General features: G+C 44.6%; 1 protein-coding gene across 10 annotated transcripts in view; it reads left to right on the forward strand.

Annotated features, from left to right (window-relative positions):
• The window catches only part of LOC137378861 (PH domain leucine-rich repeat-containing protein phosphatase 2-like), a 228,918-nt gene that overhangs the window by 29,413 nt on the left and 182,478 nt on the right, over positions 1–17,027 (forward strand). For all 10 annotated transcript variants that reach the window (XM_068049311.1, XM_068049312.1, XM_068049313.1 and 7 more), the window contains one exon: positions 3,095–3,228. In XM_068049311.1, coding sequence (XP_067905412.1) covers positions 3,095–3,228 — 134 coding nt within the window. The remainder of the gene's footprint in view (positions 1–3,094; positions 3,229–17,027) is intronic.

Below are 17,027 nucleotides of genomic sequence, written 5' to 3' on the forward strand. Positions count from 1 at the left end.
GAAATGAGGGTAGAAATTGAGGAGGTGCTGGCCATAATCTTCAGTCCTCCTTAGATGCGGGAATGGTGCCAGAGGACTGGAGAATTGCAAATGTTACACCCTTGTTCAAAAGAGGGTGTAAGGACAAACCCAGCAACTACAGGCCAGTCAGTTTAACCTCGGTGGTGGGAAAGCTTTTAGAAGCAATAATCAGGGACAAAATTAACAGTCACTTGGACAAATGTAGATTAGTTAAGGAAAACCAGCACTGATTTGTTACGGGCAAATCATTTTTAACTAAACTGATTGAGTTTTTTGGTGAGGTAACAGAGGGGGTTGATGAGGGTAATGTGGTTGATGCAGCATACATCGACTTCCAAAAGGCATTTGATAAAGTGCCACATAACAGGCTTGTCAACAAAGATAGAGCCCATGGAATAAAAGGGACAGTGGCTGTGTAAGAGGTTCCGTTCCTGTATCCCCTTACTATAGTTCTTGGACTTTAGGAATTATAAGAACAAAATTGCACGCAACACAGGGTTTGGCTTAACCATGAATTGTTTTATTGAATCTAATAATATCCCTAATACAGACACCTCTGTGGTTAGTTGAAACAGAAAGGAAACAAAACTGTCCTCGGTACAAAACCTCCTGCAGTAACTTAAAATTGACACCCCAAATCTCAGCTGAACCCTTCAGCAATTTGATCACTGTTCCCAGTTACCCAAACAAAGTCACTATGGCTTGGCTCTTACTTACAAATTTCAGGCCAAAACCCTCAGATCAAGATCACTACGATTTGGCTGAATCACAAATACGGGCAAAAACACTATACTTTTGTCCCAACCCTCAGACCAAGATCACTACGATTTGGCTGAAAATACTTATAATCACCCACACGGCCGGTTGGTCCCAGTGTTGATTGTAGATCCTGAGTCAAGATGGCCAATCTTGACCTTTCTTCCTGACTGCAGCACAGTCACTCCGATGTGGCTGCTTTTTATAATAAACTGACTCAGGATTTCTAAGACATCTGTGCTATTGTTCATGCTGCGCTGTGTCCAGCAGGTGAACATCCTTTAGTTTATTTCACGCCTAGCCCAGATGAATATGATTAATTCATACTGGGTGCAACAATACGGGGCGGCGCAGTGGTTAGCACCGCAGCCTCACAGCTCCAGCGACCCGGGTTCAATTCTGGGTACTGCCTGTGTGGAGTTTGCAAGTTCTCCCTGTGTCTGCGTGGGTTTCCTCCGGGTGCTCCGGTTTCCTCCCACATGCCAAAGGTTGATAGGTTAATTGGCCATTATAAATTGCCCCTAGTATAGGTAGGTGGTAGGGAAATATAGGGACAGGTGGGGATGTGGTAGGAATATGGGATTAGTGTAGGATTAGTATAAATGGGTGGTTGATGGTCGGCACAGACTCGGTGGGCCGAAGGGCCTGTTTCAGTGCTGTATCTCTAAACTAAACTAAATACAGTTTTTTTTCGTGACAGAAATAACTCAGACAAAATCTTCGAACTCTCATGTTGTTTGAAACAAATTCTCCTGCTGTTTTGAGGCAATACAGTAACAGCACCTGGCTCTGAAGTTGCTGGAAGGTGTGAAATGTCTCATCCCTCTCCTCGAGATAAATTAATGGCCAGTTTCCAGTATTATTGTCTATGATGGTAGCCTTATTATCCTATCGAAGGCATTGTGCAGGATAATATGTCTCTTGATTGCATTAGTCGATAGTAGGTGATGGCTTTTCCTTTGGTACCATTGTTCCATTGAAAACACTCAATCAATATTTGAATTCCTTTTGATGAGCTGTTGTTTTTTCTGAATGTCCAAGTTAACCCTTTTCTGCCCAGCCTGTGCTGCTGGCTGCAGCTTGGCTTTTTGTATTGTAATCCAACACGAGGTCAAAGCATGTCTGTGGGTCTGAATTTTATAGTCGATAAATTTTCCCTGTTGGAGGGGATTCTGATCGTACAGCGGTAAGAATATGAAGTTGGCTGAATGACAGGAAACAGAGAATAGTGGTGACGGGTTGTTTTTCAGACTTGAGGAAGGTATATAATGGTGTTTCCCAGGGGTCGGTATTAGGACCACTGCTGCTCTTGATCTATAATTATGACCTAGAATTATTAAAGACCTATACTTTATTGTCCAGGCACAATTTCAAAATTTGCAGATGACCCAAAACCTGGGAGTATCGTGAAATGTGAGATGGATAGTGATAGAATTCAAGAGGATATAGATAGGCTGGTGGAATGGGCAGACAGGTGGCAGATGAAATTTAATGCACAGAAGTGTGAAGTGATGCATTTTGGTAGGAAGAATGAGGGAAGGCAATATAAATAATACAATTCTAAAGAGGGTGCAGGAGCAGAGGGATCTGGGGGTATGTGTGCACAAATCGTTAAAGGTGGCAGGGCATGTTAAGGAAATGGTTAATAAAGCATACAGGATCCTGGGCTTTATAAATAGAGGCATAGAGTACAAAAGAAAATAAGTTATGGTGAATATTTATAAAACACTGGTTCAGCCTCAACTGGAGTATTGTGTCCAATTCTGGCACCACACTTTAGGAAGGGTGTGAAAGCATTGTAGAGGGTGCATAAATGATTTGTGATAATAGTTCCAGGGATGAGAGACTTGAGTTACATGTATAGATAGGTGAGGTTGGGGCTGTTCTCCTTGGAGAAGACCAGGTTGAGAGGAAATTTTGTAGAGGTGCTCCAGATCATGAGGGATCGGGACAGAATAGATGGGGAAAAATTGTTGCCGTTGGCAGAAGAGTCGAGAACCAGAGGACATTGATTTAAGGTGATTAGCAAAAGAACCTGAGGCGATGTGAGGGAATACCTTTTTTTACGCAGTAAATGTTTAGGGTCTGGAATGTACTGCCTGAGAGTGAATCTGCCACCATGGGAGAGTGTGACCAACTGGATTGCTGTTAAAGAGCCAGCAGGGACATGATGGGTCGTATGGCCTCCTCCTATGTTGTAAACATTCTATGATTCTATGTAACTGTTGTTTTCTAAATTCTACTTTGTGTTTTTGAAGTAATTATAACGTAATTATATTATTCCTGATGCTATTTTCTGGCACTTTCTTGTTTATAGGAGAATGGATCCTGATGAGAGACCTCTGCAAATCCTTTACGATTATCTAACTGGATTGGGTTTCCAAGATCCAGTGCGCATACAGGAGGAAGGAGCCATGGCTGATCTAAGCTGCATGATTAGATATTTTCATGGTAGGATTTCATTTGTTTATTAAAGGTTTTTAGGAACAAGAGACATAATATTTTTGTTTCAAATCTGAAAAACTGCACATTTACCTAAGACGGCGTTTGCTGACAATGCAATCATTAGGTGGTGCAGTACTGGCACTTGCACAAATGCGGCTTCATTGACTGAAATGTCACTGTCTGCAACATCTCAGGCAGCTCCATTTGGCGCTGCTCCATTTGACACACAAGAACGAATTGAACCCAAACCCCTCAATGGCTGCGATCGCTGCCTCCACCCCCATCGCCAACAGTACCTTGCTCCATCCCTCATCTTACTGCCTGCTCCCCACCTTGCGAGGTAGGGGGATGGTGGGGCAGCGAGAGGATGGCAGGAGAGAGCAGCGAGCACACGGGTGCAGGAGAGAATGGCGAGCAGTCAGGAGTGAAATGAAGCAGTGAGCAGACAGGCTAGGGAGGGAGCGGGGAAGAGAAGCAGCGATTGAAGCGGTGTTCGCAGGAGGGAATGGGGTACTGTTGGAGGGGATGGAGGGGGCGATCGCGGCCATTGAGGGGTCAGGCAACACTCGGACGTCATTAGGTAGTGACGTCGCCGTGCGCATGCGCAGATTCATACTGCCAAGTTAGCAAGTGTTCAGATACACTGATGACGTCGGCGACTCTGCGTTGTCAGGAGACACTCTGTTTACCTAATTACTCTAGAACCCCAATTGTCAGTGCTTGGGTTGTGTACAATAAAGTATTGTTGTAATTCAGCAGTCTGGTAGTATAGCACATGGTTTTCAACCAAATGCTTGGACTTTTAGTCCCTGTATTGTTGGTCATTAGGGACTGCTTGCCTGCTGAGGTTGAATTTTGTTACTTCGTCAAATCATTAATCATGCTTTGCTGGGGTAGTCTGCTACTTTTTGGGAGAGGTAAAATTGGATAGTTGTCGCTTCCCATTCAAAGTGAAGCTCTTGTCAACTGACTATGCAATAACATTGATCGTCATGGAACTGTTGATGGCCCAACCTGTTTGCAGATGAATGGAAACAGTTCCTTTATGGAGTTGATTTAAAGAGTTTGAGATGGTTAAAAGTAAAGTATGGTAAACGCTGGAAATGAGAAGCAAAAACAAGCAACATCTTGCAAGAGAAGAGACAGGTTGCTTCAGGTATAGACCCTTCTTCAGGTTTCAAAGATTAAAGGCACATTTGATAATGTATAGAAAAATGTCATGGAAAAAGGAACTTGCATTTATGGTGTGCCTTTCACTGCAATGCTGCAGTTTCTTGCCCTATTCTGTGGATAAGAACTACTCAATGAGATTGTATCAGGGAAAATTGGCACTACAATGTCAGCTTCACGTGCTTCCAGGTTAAGCATAGCATCGTTCCTTAATCTTGGGAGTGCCGTTGTCACATTTTTGTTTCTGTCACCAGCAGTCCTTAGGTTCTGGGAAAAGAAATTCATGGAAGGGAGAGTGTAAACAAAAGAACAAAACCACACAAATGCACATGTTAATCAGTGTTTGGAAGAAAAAAACAGGTGCACATTTTGGTTGGCCCCTAATCCGTTTGGGGTCTCTGATGCCATCAGATTATGTGCAGTTGCGTGTTACAGGTTTGTGATCATTGGATTAAGGTTGTTCGAACTAATTTCATGTCAGATTTATACATCGAGGAGAAAGAGACCACTGCACCACTCACTGGTGTAATGTGGGCAAATGTGGCAGCCGATTTGCAAGTAATGTCATGGATGTGTATTATTTTTTCCTCTGTTTAAAAATAAGTGGGGGCAGTGTATCTTTAAGTCTGAGAGTTCTCGCTCTTTGGGAACAGTGTGTGCAGCAGCAAGCCTGTTCCTAGCCAACAGCAGGAGAGAGAAGCCACCTGCTGTATTGTATTAGTTAATTGTGTATAAAGACTGGCTAGAACCAGTTTGATATGGAGACCAGTGAAGTGTGCTCACTGAAGAAAGGCTCTCTTAGCAGAAAAGCCTTCATTGATCCACAGGCTGTGTATTGCCTAAGGAGGGAATGAAAACCCGAAAAGGAAATCTTTGTATTGTTGGAGGTAGCAAATTCCTTTCTTTCTTCCGATCTCTAAGAAGTCTTTGCCTCAGGACTGACTTTCTGTTGCCTTTTTGTGTTTCTGGGAGTTCTGGAATTCTCAGTAAAGTTTCTACTGATAGACTGCCAATTTTAAAATCTAAATAGACCTGTTGCTATACTTGTTGAAAGAACTGTGTGATGCCTGCTGCAATGGAAATGCTTTGAACACCTATCCAGTGAAGACTGTTCGTCGAATTCGCCTGGAGACTTCGAGTGGCATCTGACTGTTTGGCTCTGGGACATCTCACTGAACCGGGAATGTAACCCACAAAGACTTACAACCCAGTTATTTATTTATTCCTAAGAAACAGCCCTGAGTTTATTGAAACTGGTAAACTGTTGGTTTTTGAATATGTGTGCGTGTGTGTGTGTGCATGAAGGTTAGGAGAAATAAGTTTTATAAGGTCTTTAGACATAGATTTATCTCTATTGTTTAAGATTTTGTTTATTAATAAATAGTTAATTTGTTTAAAGATACCTGGTTTGGTCTGTTTATTTCTGGGGGGTAATAGTGTATAATTTGGTTAATCTCTGGTAGGTGGGAAAACTTTAATAATACGCTATGACCTATGGAGTAATGGGACTGAATTGACACTGCATTACTCCCGCCTCAGTCGTAGCTGTAGCAAGGCCCCACAAACATCAGTGAGATGAAATGACCAGTTAATCTGTGATATTGCTTTAGGGATAAATGTTGGCCAGGAACCAGGATAACTCCCCTGCTCCTCTTCAAGAAGTGCCTTTAGATCTTTTATTGCTGAAAATAGAGACATGTAGCCAAAGGTTTTCATCTTGCACTCATCAGGATAATCCGCAAGAATAACCAATGTAAGGGAAAACAACAGCTTATACTGCATGAGAAGAGAGTGCTGATTGGTTGGCAAGTGAACTCTGGTAGAGGTGTTGCCATGGTGAATGCACTAGGTTACGGTGACAGTCAGTTAACTGCTCAGCTTTGTTTGAAATTTAAACCAGGCAGCTTGACTCTGGTCAAGGCATTGCCCTGAGGAATGAACCAGCAAATGGCTGTCAGCTGTTTTGTTCTGAAACTGGCAAAATGTTTGTACATTTTCTTTCTGTCTGCAAAGAACAGGCCCTGTATATTAATATATGTAGCTTCCAGTACGCGCAGATGCGCCACACTCTGAACCCAACTAACCATCTGAAATTGGTTGTCAGCATAATTCTTAGCAAACTGTGGATTATTTAGCAAATGTCCAATCGCAGAATCACATCTAATGTTGGATACTGTGTTTTGAGTTTTGCAAGCACAGGCTGGTTGGGTATGGCCTGTACCTTGCCCATTGTGAACAGCAGAAGGGATATGTTGTTTGATGCGATCCGCCATTCTTTGGGACGTACAGCCTAGATACCTAGCATCTTACTGGCATTGAAATTCGTATATCACATTATTCATTTGTGTGATAAACAGGATGTCCTTTTGGCTTTTCAGCCCTGAAAAGTGCCTAGTCTACCTCAAATTACTCTGGAAGGGTAATGTATCCCAAAAATTTGAGCCAACAGGTAAAGCTAGCTGTTTCACACTGCTACTATACAGTAGCAACATGTGTGTTCTATCTAGATCTTGCATCCCAAAGTCTGGCAGATCGTTTCAAACAACATGTCCCTTTTGCTGTTGGCAACGGGCAAGATACGGGCCGTACCCAACCAGCCCCTGCTTGCAAAACACAAAACAAAGTGTCCAACATGATTCTGTAATTGGACAACATTTGCTAAATAATCCAACGTGTGATAAGAATTACGCTGACAACAAATTTAAGATTGTCAGTAGGGCTCACAGTGTGGTGCATTTGCACTTAATGGAAGCTACATATATTAATACACAGGGCCCTGTTCTTTGCAGACAGAAAGAATATGTACAAACATTGTGCCTGTTTCAGCTGAACAAAAAAGGTGACAGCCATTCGCTGGTTCATTCCTCAGGGTAATCAAGAGTCAAGCTGCCTGGTTTAAATTTCAAACAAAGCTTGGCAGTTAACTGTCAGTTGCCATAAACTGGTGCATTCTCCATGACCATGCCTCTACCAATCAGACTTCACTTGCCAACCAATCAGCACTCTCGTCTCATGCAGTAAAAGTTGTTGTTTTCCCTTACATTGGTTATTCTTGCAGATTGTCCTGATGAGTGCAAGGTGAAAAGCTTTGACAACATGTCTCTATTTTCAGCAAGACTCAAGTTCTGTACTACGAAATGACTGTTTAGATCTTGGACCTGAGTGGGTAGCCGTCTCATCCAAAAGATGGCACCTCCAACAATGCTGTACTGCAGTGATCTGTCAGCCTACATTGTGTGCTCAAGTCTGAGTGGGACTTGATCCCATTACCTTTTTTGAGAGAGGTGAAAGTGCTACCACTGAACTAATAATGATTGCTTAAAAATGCTTATTATCCTCTTTGTGTTTGTAATTTTATTTGTTTTTCAATTTATCATGGTTATGCATTTTGATGGTTGTTTTTTTGTTTTTCATATGAAGGGGCCACTTTTTCTGACTCCTGGGAAGTGGGGATGAGGGAGGAGGAATGGGGCAACAGAGTTGGGCAGTAAATACTGATCCAGAATCCTCACACTTGAGGCAGAAGACGCAATTTTGGCCCTCCTGCCTCAGTGTTCTCTTTCTGCGTCCATAGGGCACTCCACAAAGCTACATTTTGGAACTTCTGCTGGGAGCCTCCTTGGACCAGAGGTCTGATTGCGCTTAGCAGCAAGCCAAAGATAGGCCTAGAAAAAATTAGCCTCGGTTCAAACTGTGCTTCATTTTTGGGTCCTGCTGCTCGCGACAGCAACTAGAAGATCCCAAGGCTGGTAGCTGGGCACATATGGCACTTGCATTAATGCTGCAGCTTCTTAACCTGTCTCTGTGGATAAGTGCCACAAACGTTGGGTGCGCTGTTCCTGTGACACATTGGGATGGCACCCAGGAAAATCAGCTTTGTATTGTCGGCTTCACGCTCTTCCAGGTTAAGTACAGCGTTGTTCCTTAACCTTAAGAGTGCCTTTCTTATGTTTTTGTTTCTCTCACCAACAATCATTTAGGTTCTGTAATTAAAAATGAATAGCAAAGAGAGTCTGAAACAAAAGTACAAAACTCCACAAATGCATGTTAGTCAGCATCTGAAAAAAAAATAGGTGTATATTTTGGTTGGCCCCTAATTCATTTGGGATCTCTGAAAGATGCTATCAAGTTATGCACATTTGCATGTTACAAACTCTTGATCATAGGATTAAAGTTGCTTGAGCTAATTTCATGTTGCATTTGTACATTCAGGATAAAGACTATGTTGAAAGGATAAGTGTGCTAACCCACTGCCACATAGCCTCATTATTTTCTTAACTGATTTCTGTACAGTGTGCAGCTGACCTCAAATTAACAAGCATTTTTTTTATTTCCAAAATATACTTTATTCATAGAAATCTGTAAAAAAAAAAAAAAAAATACATTGCCAAACAGTTTCAAATAGCACCAAGTCAAAAAATACAAACAGTGCAAGGGTGATCAGTTTGCTTCAACAATCATGAGTTGCCTCACAACCCTTCCATTTCATTTGTTATGCCATATACAATTTTACATTTTACAGCACTCAATTTTCCCGATACAGTTCGAGGGGTTTCCCATGGATCCAGCCCCTCAGTTCAGCTTGGTGGGGCGACCTTACACAGTGGTCTTTCCCCATTGAGCCTTTGCTGCGGCTGCCCCAAGCTTTAGTGCGTCCCTCAGCACATAGTCCTGGACCTTGGAATGTGCCACTCTGCAACATTCGGTCGTGGACAACTCTTTGCGCTGGAAGACCAAGTTTCGGGCAGACCAAAGGGCGTCTTTCACCGAATTGATAGTCCTCCAGCAGCAGTTGATGTTTGTCTCAGTGTGTGTCCCTGGGAACAGCCCGTAGAGCACAGACTCCTGTGTTACCGAGCTGCTTGGGATGAACCTCGACAAAAGCCACTGCATCTCTTTCCACACCTGCTTTGCAAAGACACATTCCAGAAGGAGGTGGGCAACCGTCTCTTCCCCACCACAGCCACCGCGGGGGCATTGTGCGAAGGGGGTGAGACTTCAGGCGTGCAGGAAGGATCTGACGGGGAGGGCCCTTCTCACCACCAGCCAAGCTACATCTTGGTGCTTGTTTGAAAGTTCTGGCGATGAGGTATTCCGCCAAATGACTTTGGCGGTCTGCTCGGGGAACCATCCGACAGGATCCACTGTCTCCTTTTCTCGTAGGGCCTTGAGGACATTCCGTGCAGACCACTGCCTGATGGACCGGTGGTCAAAGGTGTTTTCCCGCAGAAACTGCTCCACGAAGGATAGGTGGTACGGTGCAGTCCAACTGGATGGAGCATTCCGCTGCAGTGTGACCAGGCCCATCCTTCGCAACACCGGGGACAGATAGAACCTCAGCACGTAGTGACACTTGGAGTTTGCGTACTGGAGGTCTACACACAGCTTGATGCAGCCACAGACGAAGGTGTTCATCAGGATGAGGGCCATGTTGGGTACATTTTTCCCGCCCTTACCCAGAGGTTTGAACATCGCGTCCCTCCGGACCCAGTCCATTTTGGATCCCCAGATGAAGTGGAAAATTTCTCGGGTGACAGCCACAGCGCAGGAGTGGGGTATGGGCCAGACCTGCGCCACTTACAGCAACAACGTGAGCGCCTCACACCTGATGACCAGGTTCTCATCCACAATGGAGAGAGATCACTGCCCCCACATTCTCAGCTTGTGTTGTACCTTGGCTACTCGCTCCTCCCAGGTTTTGGTGCACGCCCTGGCCCTTCTGAACCATATCCCCAGCACCTTCAGGTAGTCTGACCTGACAGTGAAGGGGACAAAGGATCGGTCAGCCCAGTTCCCAAAGAACATGGCCTCGTTCTTGCCGTGGTTAACTTTGGCTCCCGAGGCCAGTTCGAACTAGTCGCAGATGCTCATCAGTCTGCGCACAGACAGCAGATCCGAGCAGAAGACGACGACATCATCCATGTACAGGGAGGTTTTAACCTGAGTGCCTCCACTGCCTGGGATTGTCACCCCTCTTATGCTCGCATCCTTCCTAATAGACTCAGCAAAGGGTTTAATCCAGCAAACAAACAAGACCGTGGAGAGAGGACAGCCCTGTCTGACTCCAGGTTGAATCGGGAAACTTTTCGATTCCCACCCATTGATTGAGATTGCGCTACTGATGTTTGTGTAGAGCAGTTTGATCCAATTGCAGATTCCCTCCCCAAACTCCATTTTGGAAAGCACGTCCATCATGTTAGTGTGCGATATCTTGTCAAAAGCCTTCTCCTGGTCCAGGCTGATGAGGCAGGTGTTCGCCCTCCTGTGCCCTACATAGGCGATCGTATCCCTGAGTAGCGTGAGACTATCAGAGATCTTCCTGCCGGGTACAGTACTGGTCTGATCGGGGTGGATCACCAACTCCAGAGCAGACTTGACTCGACTGGCTATGACTTTGGACAGAATCTTGTAGTCCACATTAAGCAGTGAGATGGGCTGCTAATTTCTGCCCTCTTCCGCTTGTAGATGAGGGTGATGATGCCTTTCCTCATGGATTCTGACATGCTACCGGCCAGGAGCATACTCCCGTATACTTCCAGCAGGTCCGGGCCGACCCAGTCCCACAGGGCCGTCGCTTCTGGGAGTTTTACTTGTCTCGAAGGACTCGACGGCCTTTGTCAGCTCGTCCAGAGTTAGCGGCTTGTCCAGTTTCTCCCTCATGCTGTCATCTAAGACCTCTGTGATAGATGACAGGAAGGACTAGGAGGCTCTGCTGTCTGTGGGCTTCGCGTCATACAGCCCAGCATGAAAGGATTTGCTGATCCTTAGTTTGTCGGACCGCGAAGATGTCACCGAGCCATCCTGTTCCTTCAGGCTGCTGATAACAGAGCTCAAACAAGCTTTTTTATTTCCAAAATATACTTTATTCATAAAAATCTGTGAAAAATACATTCCCAAACAGTTTAAAACAGCATCAAGTCAAAAAATACAAACTGTACAAAGGTGATCAGTTTCCTTCTATACAATCATGAGTTGCCTCACAACCCTTCCATTTCATTGTCATGGCAATTACATTTTTACATTTACAGCACACAAAATTTCTCCGATACAGTTCGAGGGGTTTCCCATGGATCCAGCCCCTCAGTTCAGCTTGGTGGGGGGACCTTACACTGTGGTCTTTCCCCATTGAGCCTTTGCTGCGGCTGCCCCAAGCTTTAGTGCGTCCCTCAGCACGTCGTCCTGGACCTCATTTATTAATGTTAGACTGTTCCCGACTGATGCACTCAACTAAGACACGGTCAGTGAGTGACTTCATTGAAATTAGATCAGGATTCTTTCTCTTGCTGTCTTTGGGTTTTGAATGAGGGGAAGCCTATGTTTTTTTCCCTCCTAATTACAATCTGGTGACCCCTGCTGGAAGGTTTACAAGTGTCAGTTGAGGACAGGGGGTTTGGCTTAGTTGCATTTCTTTTAATGATTTAGTAGCCTGAACCAGTCAACATCATTAAAAGGAATGGTCACCTGAATCAGATACTGGAAGACTGCTGCTGCTGCCTGTTCTCCTGAAAACACAGTGAAGGAGAAAGTATTTGTTGAAATTCCTGATCCATTATAAGAAAACTAATAGATGTACAAATACAGCGAGTTGCACACAGGATACATCCTCCTCCTCCTCATATATGAATAATATCCCAAGTCAACCGTCTGACCAGCAGACTTATAGGTTTTATTTGCCAAAAAGGTAGATTTAAATGATTCTTCTAGCCCAAGGATTTCCAGTAGAAATCCTTCAGTTGTCATATATTAGTGAAAATATATTTCTATTTTTTCACAAGGTCTTTTAAAAGACAGCATGTCATACAGCTAAAATGGAATTTGGATGGTGTGCGATCTGAAGCACAATTATTGTAAGCAATTGAGTATTTGTAATAAAATATTCTTGTGCAAATGTTCTCTTTTGCTGTGTATTTTTCTATTCTTGATGGAGTGCATTATTTGAAGTGCGCATTTCCACTATCAGAATGTGGACTTTGGGACCTGAACAAATGTTTTTTGTTTTCTCCCCCACCCCAACGATGATGCGTACGGCACTAAAGGTGCTCATAGTGTTCCAGCACCTTACTGCACTTACTATTCTTTGTGCATTAGCAGCCCTTCCTTGTTTGTTTGCTGTATTGAACCCTTTGCTGAGTCTATTCGGAAGGATGCGAGCATAAGAGGGGTGACAATCCCAGGCAGCGGAGGCACTCAGGTTAAAACCTCCCTGTACATGGATGATGTCGCCGTCTTCCGTTCAGATCCGTTGTCTGTGCGCAGACTGATGAACATCTGCGACTAGTTCGAACTGGCCTCGGGAGCCAAAGTTAACCACGGCAAGAGCGAGGCCATGTTCTTTGGGAACTGGGCTGACCGATCCTTTGTCCCCTTCACTGTCAGGTCAGACTACCTGAAGGTGCTGGGGATATGGTTCGGAAGGGTCAGGGCGTGCACCAAAACCTGGGAGGAGCGAGTAGCCAAGGTACAACAAAAGTTGAGCGTGTGGGGGCAGCGATCTCTCTCCATTATGGGTAAGAACCTGGTCATCAGGTGCGAGGCGCTCACGTTGTTGCTGTACGTGGCGCAGGTCTGGCCCATACCCCACTCCTGCGCTGTGGCGGTCACCCGAGCCATTTTCCGCTTCATCTGTGGATCTAAAATGGACCGGGTCTGGAGGGACACGATGTTCAAATCTCTGGATAAGGGCAGGAAAAATGTACCCTACATGGCCCTCGTCCTGATGACCACCTTCGTGTGCAGCTGCATCAAGCTGTGTGTAGACCTCCAGTACGCAAACTCCAAGTGTCACTACGTGCTGAGGTTCTATCTGTCCCTGGTGTTGCGAAGGATGGGCCTGGTCACATTGCCGTGGAACGCTCCATGCAGTTGGACCGTGCCGTACCACCTATCCTTCGTGGAGCAGTTTCTGCGGGAAAACACCTTTGACCACCGGTCCATCAGGCAGTGGCCTGCACGGAATGTCCTCAAGGACCCTACGGGAAAAGGAGACAGTGGATCCTGTCGGATGGTTCCCCGAGCAGACCGCCAAAGTCATTTGGCACAATACCTCATCACCAAAACTTTCAAACAAGCACCAAGATGTAGCTTGGCTGGTGGTGAATGGGCCCTCCCCGTCAGATCCTTCCTGCACGCCCGAAGTCTCGCCCCCTCCACGCAATGTCCCCGCGGTGGCTGTGGTGGGGAAGAGACGGTTGCCCACCTCCTTCTGGAATGTGTCTTTGCAAAGCAGGTGTGGAAAGAGATGCAGTGGTTTTTGTCGAGGTTTATCCCAAGCAACTCTGTAACACAGGAGTCTGTGCTCTACGGGCTGTTCCCAGGGACGCACACCGAGACAAACATCAACTGCTGCTGAAGGACTATCAATTCGGTGAAAGACGCCCTTTGGTCTGCCCGAAACTTGCTGGTCTTCCAGCGCAAAGAGTTGTCCACGACCGAATGTTGCAGAGTGGCACATTCCAAGGTCCAGGACTATGTGCTGAGGGACGCACTAAAGCTTGGGGCAGCCGCAGCAAAGGCTCAATGGGGAAAGACCACTGTGTGAGGTCCCCCCACCAAGCTGAACTGAGGGGCTGTATCCATGGGAAAGCCCTCTAACTGTATCGGGAAAATTTTGTGTGCTGTAAATGTAAAAATGTATATGGCATGACAATGAAATGGAAGGGTTGTGAGGCAACTCATGATTGTATAGAAGGAAACTGATCACCTTGGCACTGTTTGTATTTTTTGACTTGGTGCTATTTGAAACTGTTTGGGAATGTAATTTTTACAGATTTTTATGAATAAAGTATATTTTGGAAATAAAAAAAAAGCTGTAGGGGCACCATTGTCAAGCCTGAGCCTATTTTTACCTGATGTCAATGTGAAAAGGCATTCTCAGAGGGTTATTGGATAGGACCCAACAGTGGGAACCTTGGCTAACTTCCCCCCTCACCCCCCCTTCTTAGCCGATGGACCTGCAGGTGATTGTAATCCACCCATTCCTGCTCTGGCTGAGCGCATCAAGCTCTACACAAGTTAGGGATTGCTCCTCGGACCTTCCTGGTTGAGCATCATATGGTGCATCATTACAAATTAGCTAAAGGGGACATTGAACACCGTTCTTGTATACGCTCTGATATTTGAGTTGCACTTTGCATTCTACAGCACTTGACTTGGTGTTACAACCAAGGCAGGAGAACTGCACTAGTAATTCAGTCCCACTTCTCCACTGGTCACATATCAATACATTCTCACACCTACCGAACGATAGCCAATTAGACACTCTGTTTGTCCCCCAGAATAAAGCACACCAGAATAATGTTTAAACAACATTAACTATTTATTAGGAAAAAAATGTCTTAACCACTAATGAGATAAAGCTATATATATGAAAGCTCCGTATTTCCCTAGTCCTCATGCGCGCACACATACACACATTCCAAAAAAATGGTTAACCAGGGGAAAAAAAAGGTTTTGGTTTACAGCTGTTCCTTATTCATAGAAGGAATAATAAAATAAATCAGTTTGTCAGCTTCTGGTAGAAAATTCTTCGGTTGGGTGAGATGTCCCAGAATCTAATAGTCGGATGCCACTCGAAGTCTGTCCAGGTGCGGTTGATGAACAGTCTGTGACAGGTAGGTGTTCAAGTCAATTCGGCTACAGCAAGCATCACATAGGTCTTTCAGCAAGGGTGTAGCAACAGATCTGCTTAGGACTCACAGCAGCAGTATAGCAGTAGAAGCTTTCTTCAGGTTCCATGATTTCCCAAAACTGGAGGGTGAAAACAGGTGTTAAATATAGGAGGGTTTGCTAGTGCTGTTGGGGATGGTTTAAACTAGTTTGGCAGAGGGATGGGAACCTGAGGGCAGTGGAGGCAGAACATTAGCGAGTGACTCTGAAAAACAGAAGAAGTAAAGGTTAAAAATTGTGCAGCTCAGGAATGTGGCAGTGTCAAAAGGTATTTATTTAAATGCAAGGAGTATAGCAAATCAAGCCGATGAGCTGAGGACACACATATGGCAACACGATGATATTGTTATAATGGAAACTTGGCTTAAAGAGGGGAAAGAATGGCAGCTCAACATCCCTGGATATAGAGTTTTCAGGTGGGATAGAGAGGGGGATAAAAAGGAGGGAGTGTAGCATTATTGGTTAAGGAATCAATAACAGTGGTGAGGAGGAATGATATGCTAAATGAATCATCAAATGATGCCTTATGGGTTGAGCTCAGAAATAAAAAAGGGGCAGACTCACTACTATAGACCCCCAAATAGTGAGAGGGGGATAGAAGAACAAATATGTAGGAAAATTTCTGAGTGCAAAAGCTATAGGGCAATAATAGTTGGGGATTTCAACTACCCTAATATCAACTGGGATACAAACAGTGTGAAGGGCACAAATTTCTTGAACTGCATTCAAGAGAACTTTTATAGCCAGCACGTAATAAGCCCATGAGAAGGGGCATAATTCTAGATTTAGTCTTCGGTAATGAATCTGGGTAAGTAGCAGTTGGTGACTATTTTGGAGATGGTGACCATAATGCAATTAGTTCTGGCATAATCATGGAAAAGGACAAAGATAAAACAGTACAAATTCTAAATTGGGGTAAGGCAAATGTTACAAAACTGAGAGGTGATCTGATGAAGTGGACTGGATTCAGCTACTTGAAGGAAAATCAGTGGCAAAACCGTGGGAGGCATTCAAAAGCGAGCTGCTACAGGCACAGTGTAGGCATGTCCCCACAAAGATAAAGGGTGGTATGGCCAAATCTAGAGCCCTCTGGTTATCTAAAAGCATACAGGGTAAGTTAAAGCAGAAGAAGCAAGGTTATGACAGTCACAAAAAACTTAATACTTTCGAAAGCCTGGCGGAGCATAGAAAGTGCAGGGGTGAAGTAAAAAAGGAATTTAGAAAAGCAAAGAGAGGACTTAAAAAAAAATTATTGGCAGGTAAAATCAAGGAAAAGCCAAAGATGTTTTATCAGTACATTAAGAGCAAGACGATAACTAAGGAAAGGGTAGGGCCTATCAGAGATGTACAAGGGAACTTAAGTGTGGATGCAGAAGATGTGGGCAGGATTCTTAATGAGTACTTTGTCTCTTTCTTCACAAAGGAGAGGGATGATGCAGACATTGTAGTAAAAGAGAAGTGTGAAATATTAGGTGCAATATGCATAATGAGAGACGAAGTGCTAGAGGGTCAGACATCCTTGAAAATGGATAAATTGCCAGGGCTGCATGGATTGCATCCCAGGTTGTTAAAGGAAGCCAGGGATGAAATAGCGGATGCACTGAGGATCATCTGCAAATCCTCACTGGATATGGGCAAGGTGCCAGAGGATTGGAGGTCTGCGAACATTGTACTATTGTTTAAAAAGGGTGCGAGGGATAGGCCAAATAATCATAGGCCGGTCAGTCTGACCTCGGTGGTGGGTAAATTATTAGAATCTATTCTGAGACAGGATAAACTGCCACTTAGAAAGGCACGGATCAATCAGGGATAGTCAGCATGTCTCACTAACTTGATTGAGTTCTTGGAGGAAGTAACAAGGAGGTTTGATGAGCGCAGTGCAGTGGATGTGCTCTACATGGATTTTACTAAGGCATTTGACAAGGTCCCGCATGGCAGACTTGATTATAAAAATGAAAGTCCATGAGATG

Source organism: Heterodontus francisci, chromosome 17, assembly GCF_036365525.1.
Source record: "Heterodontus francisci isolate sHetFra1 chromosome 17, sHetFra1.hap1, whole genome shotgun sequence".
Classification (NCBI taxonomy): Eukaryota; Metazoa; Chordata; class Chondrichthyes; order Heterodontiformes; family Heterodontidae; genus Heterodontus; species Heterodontus francisci.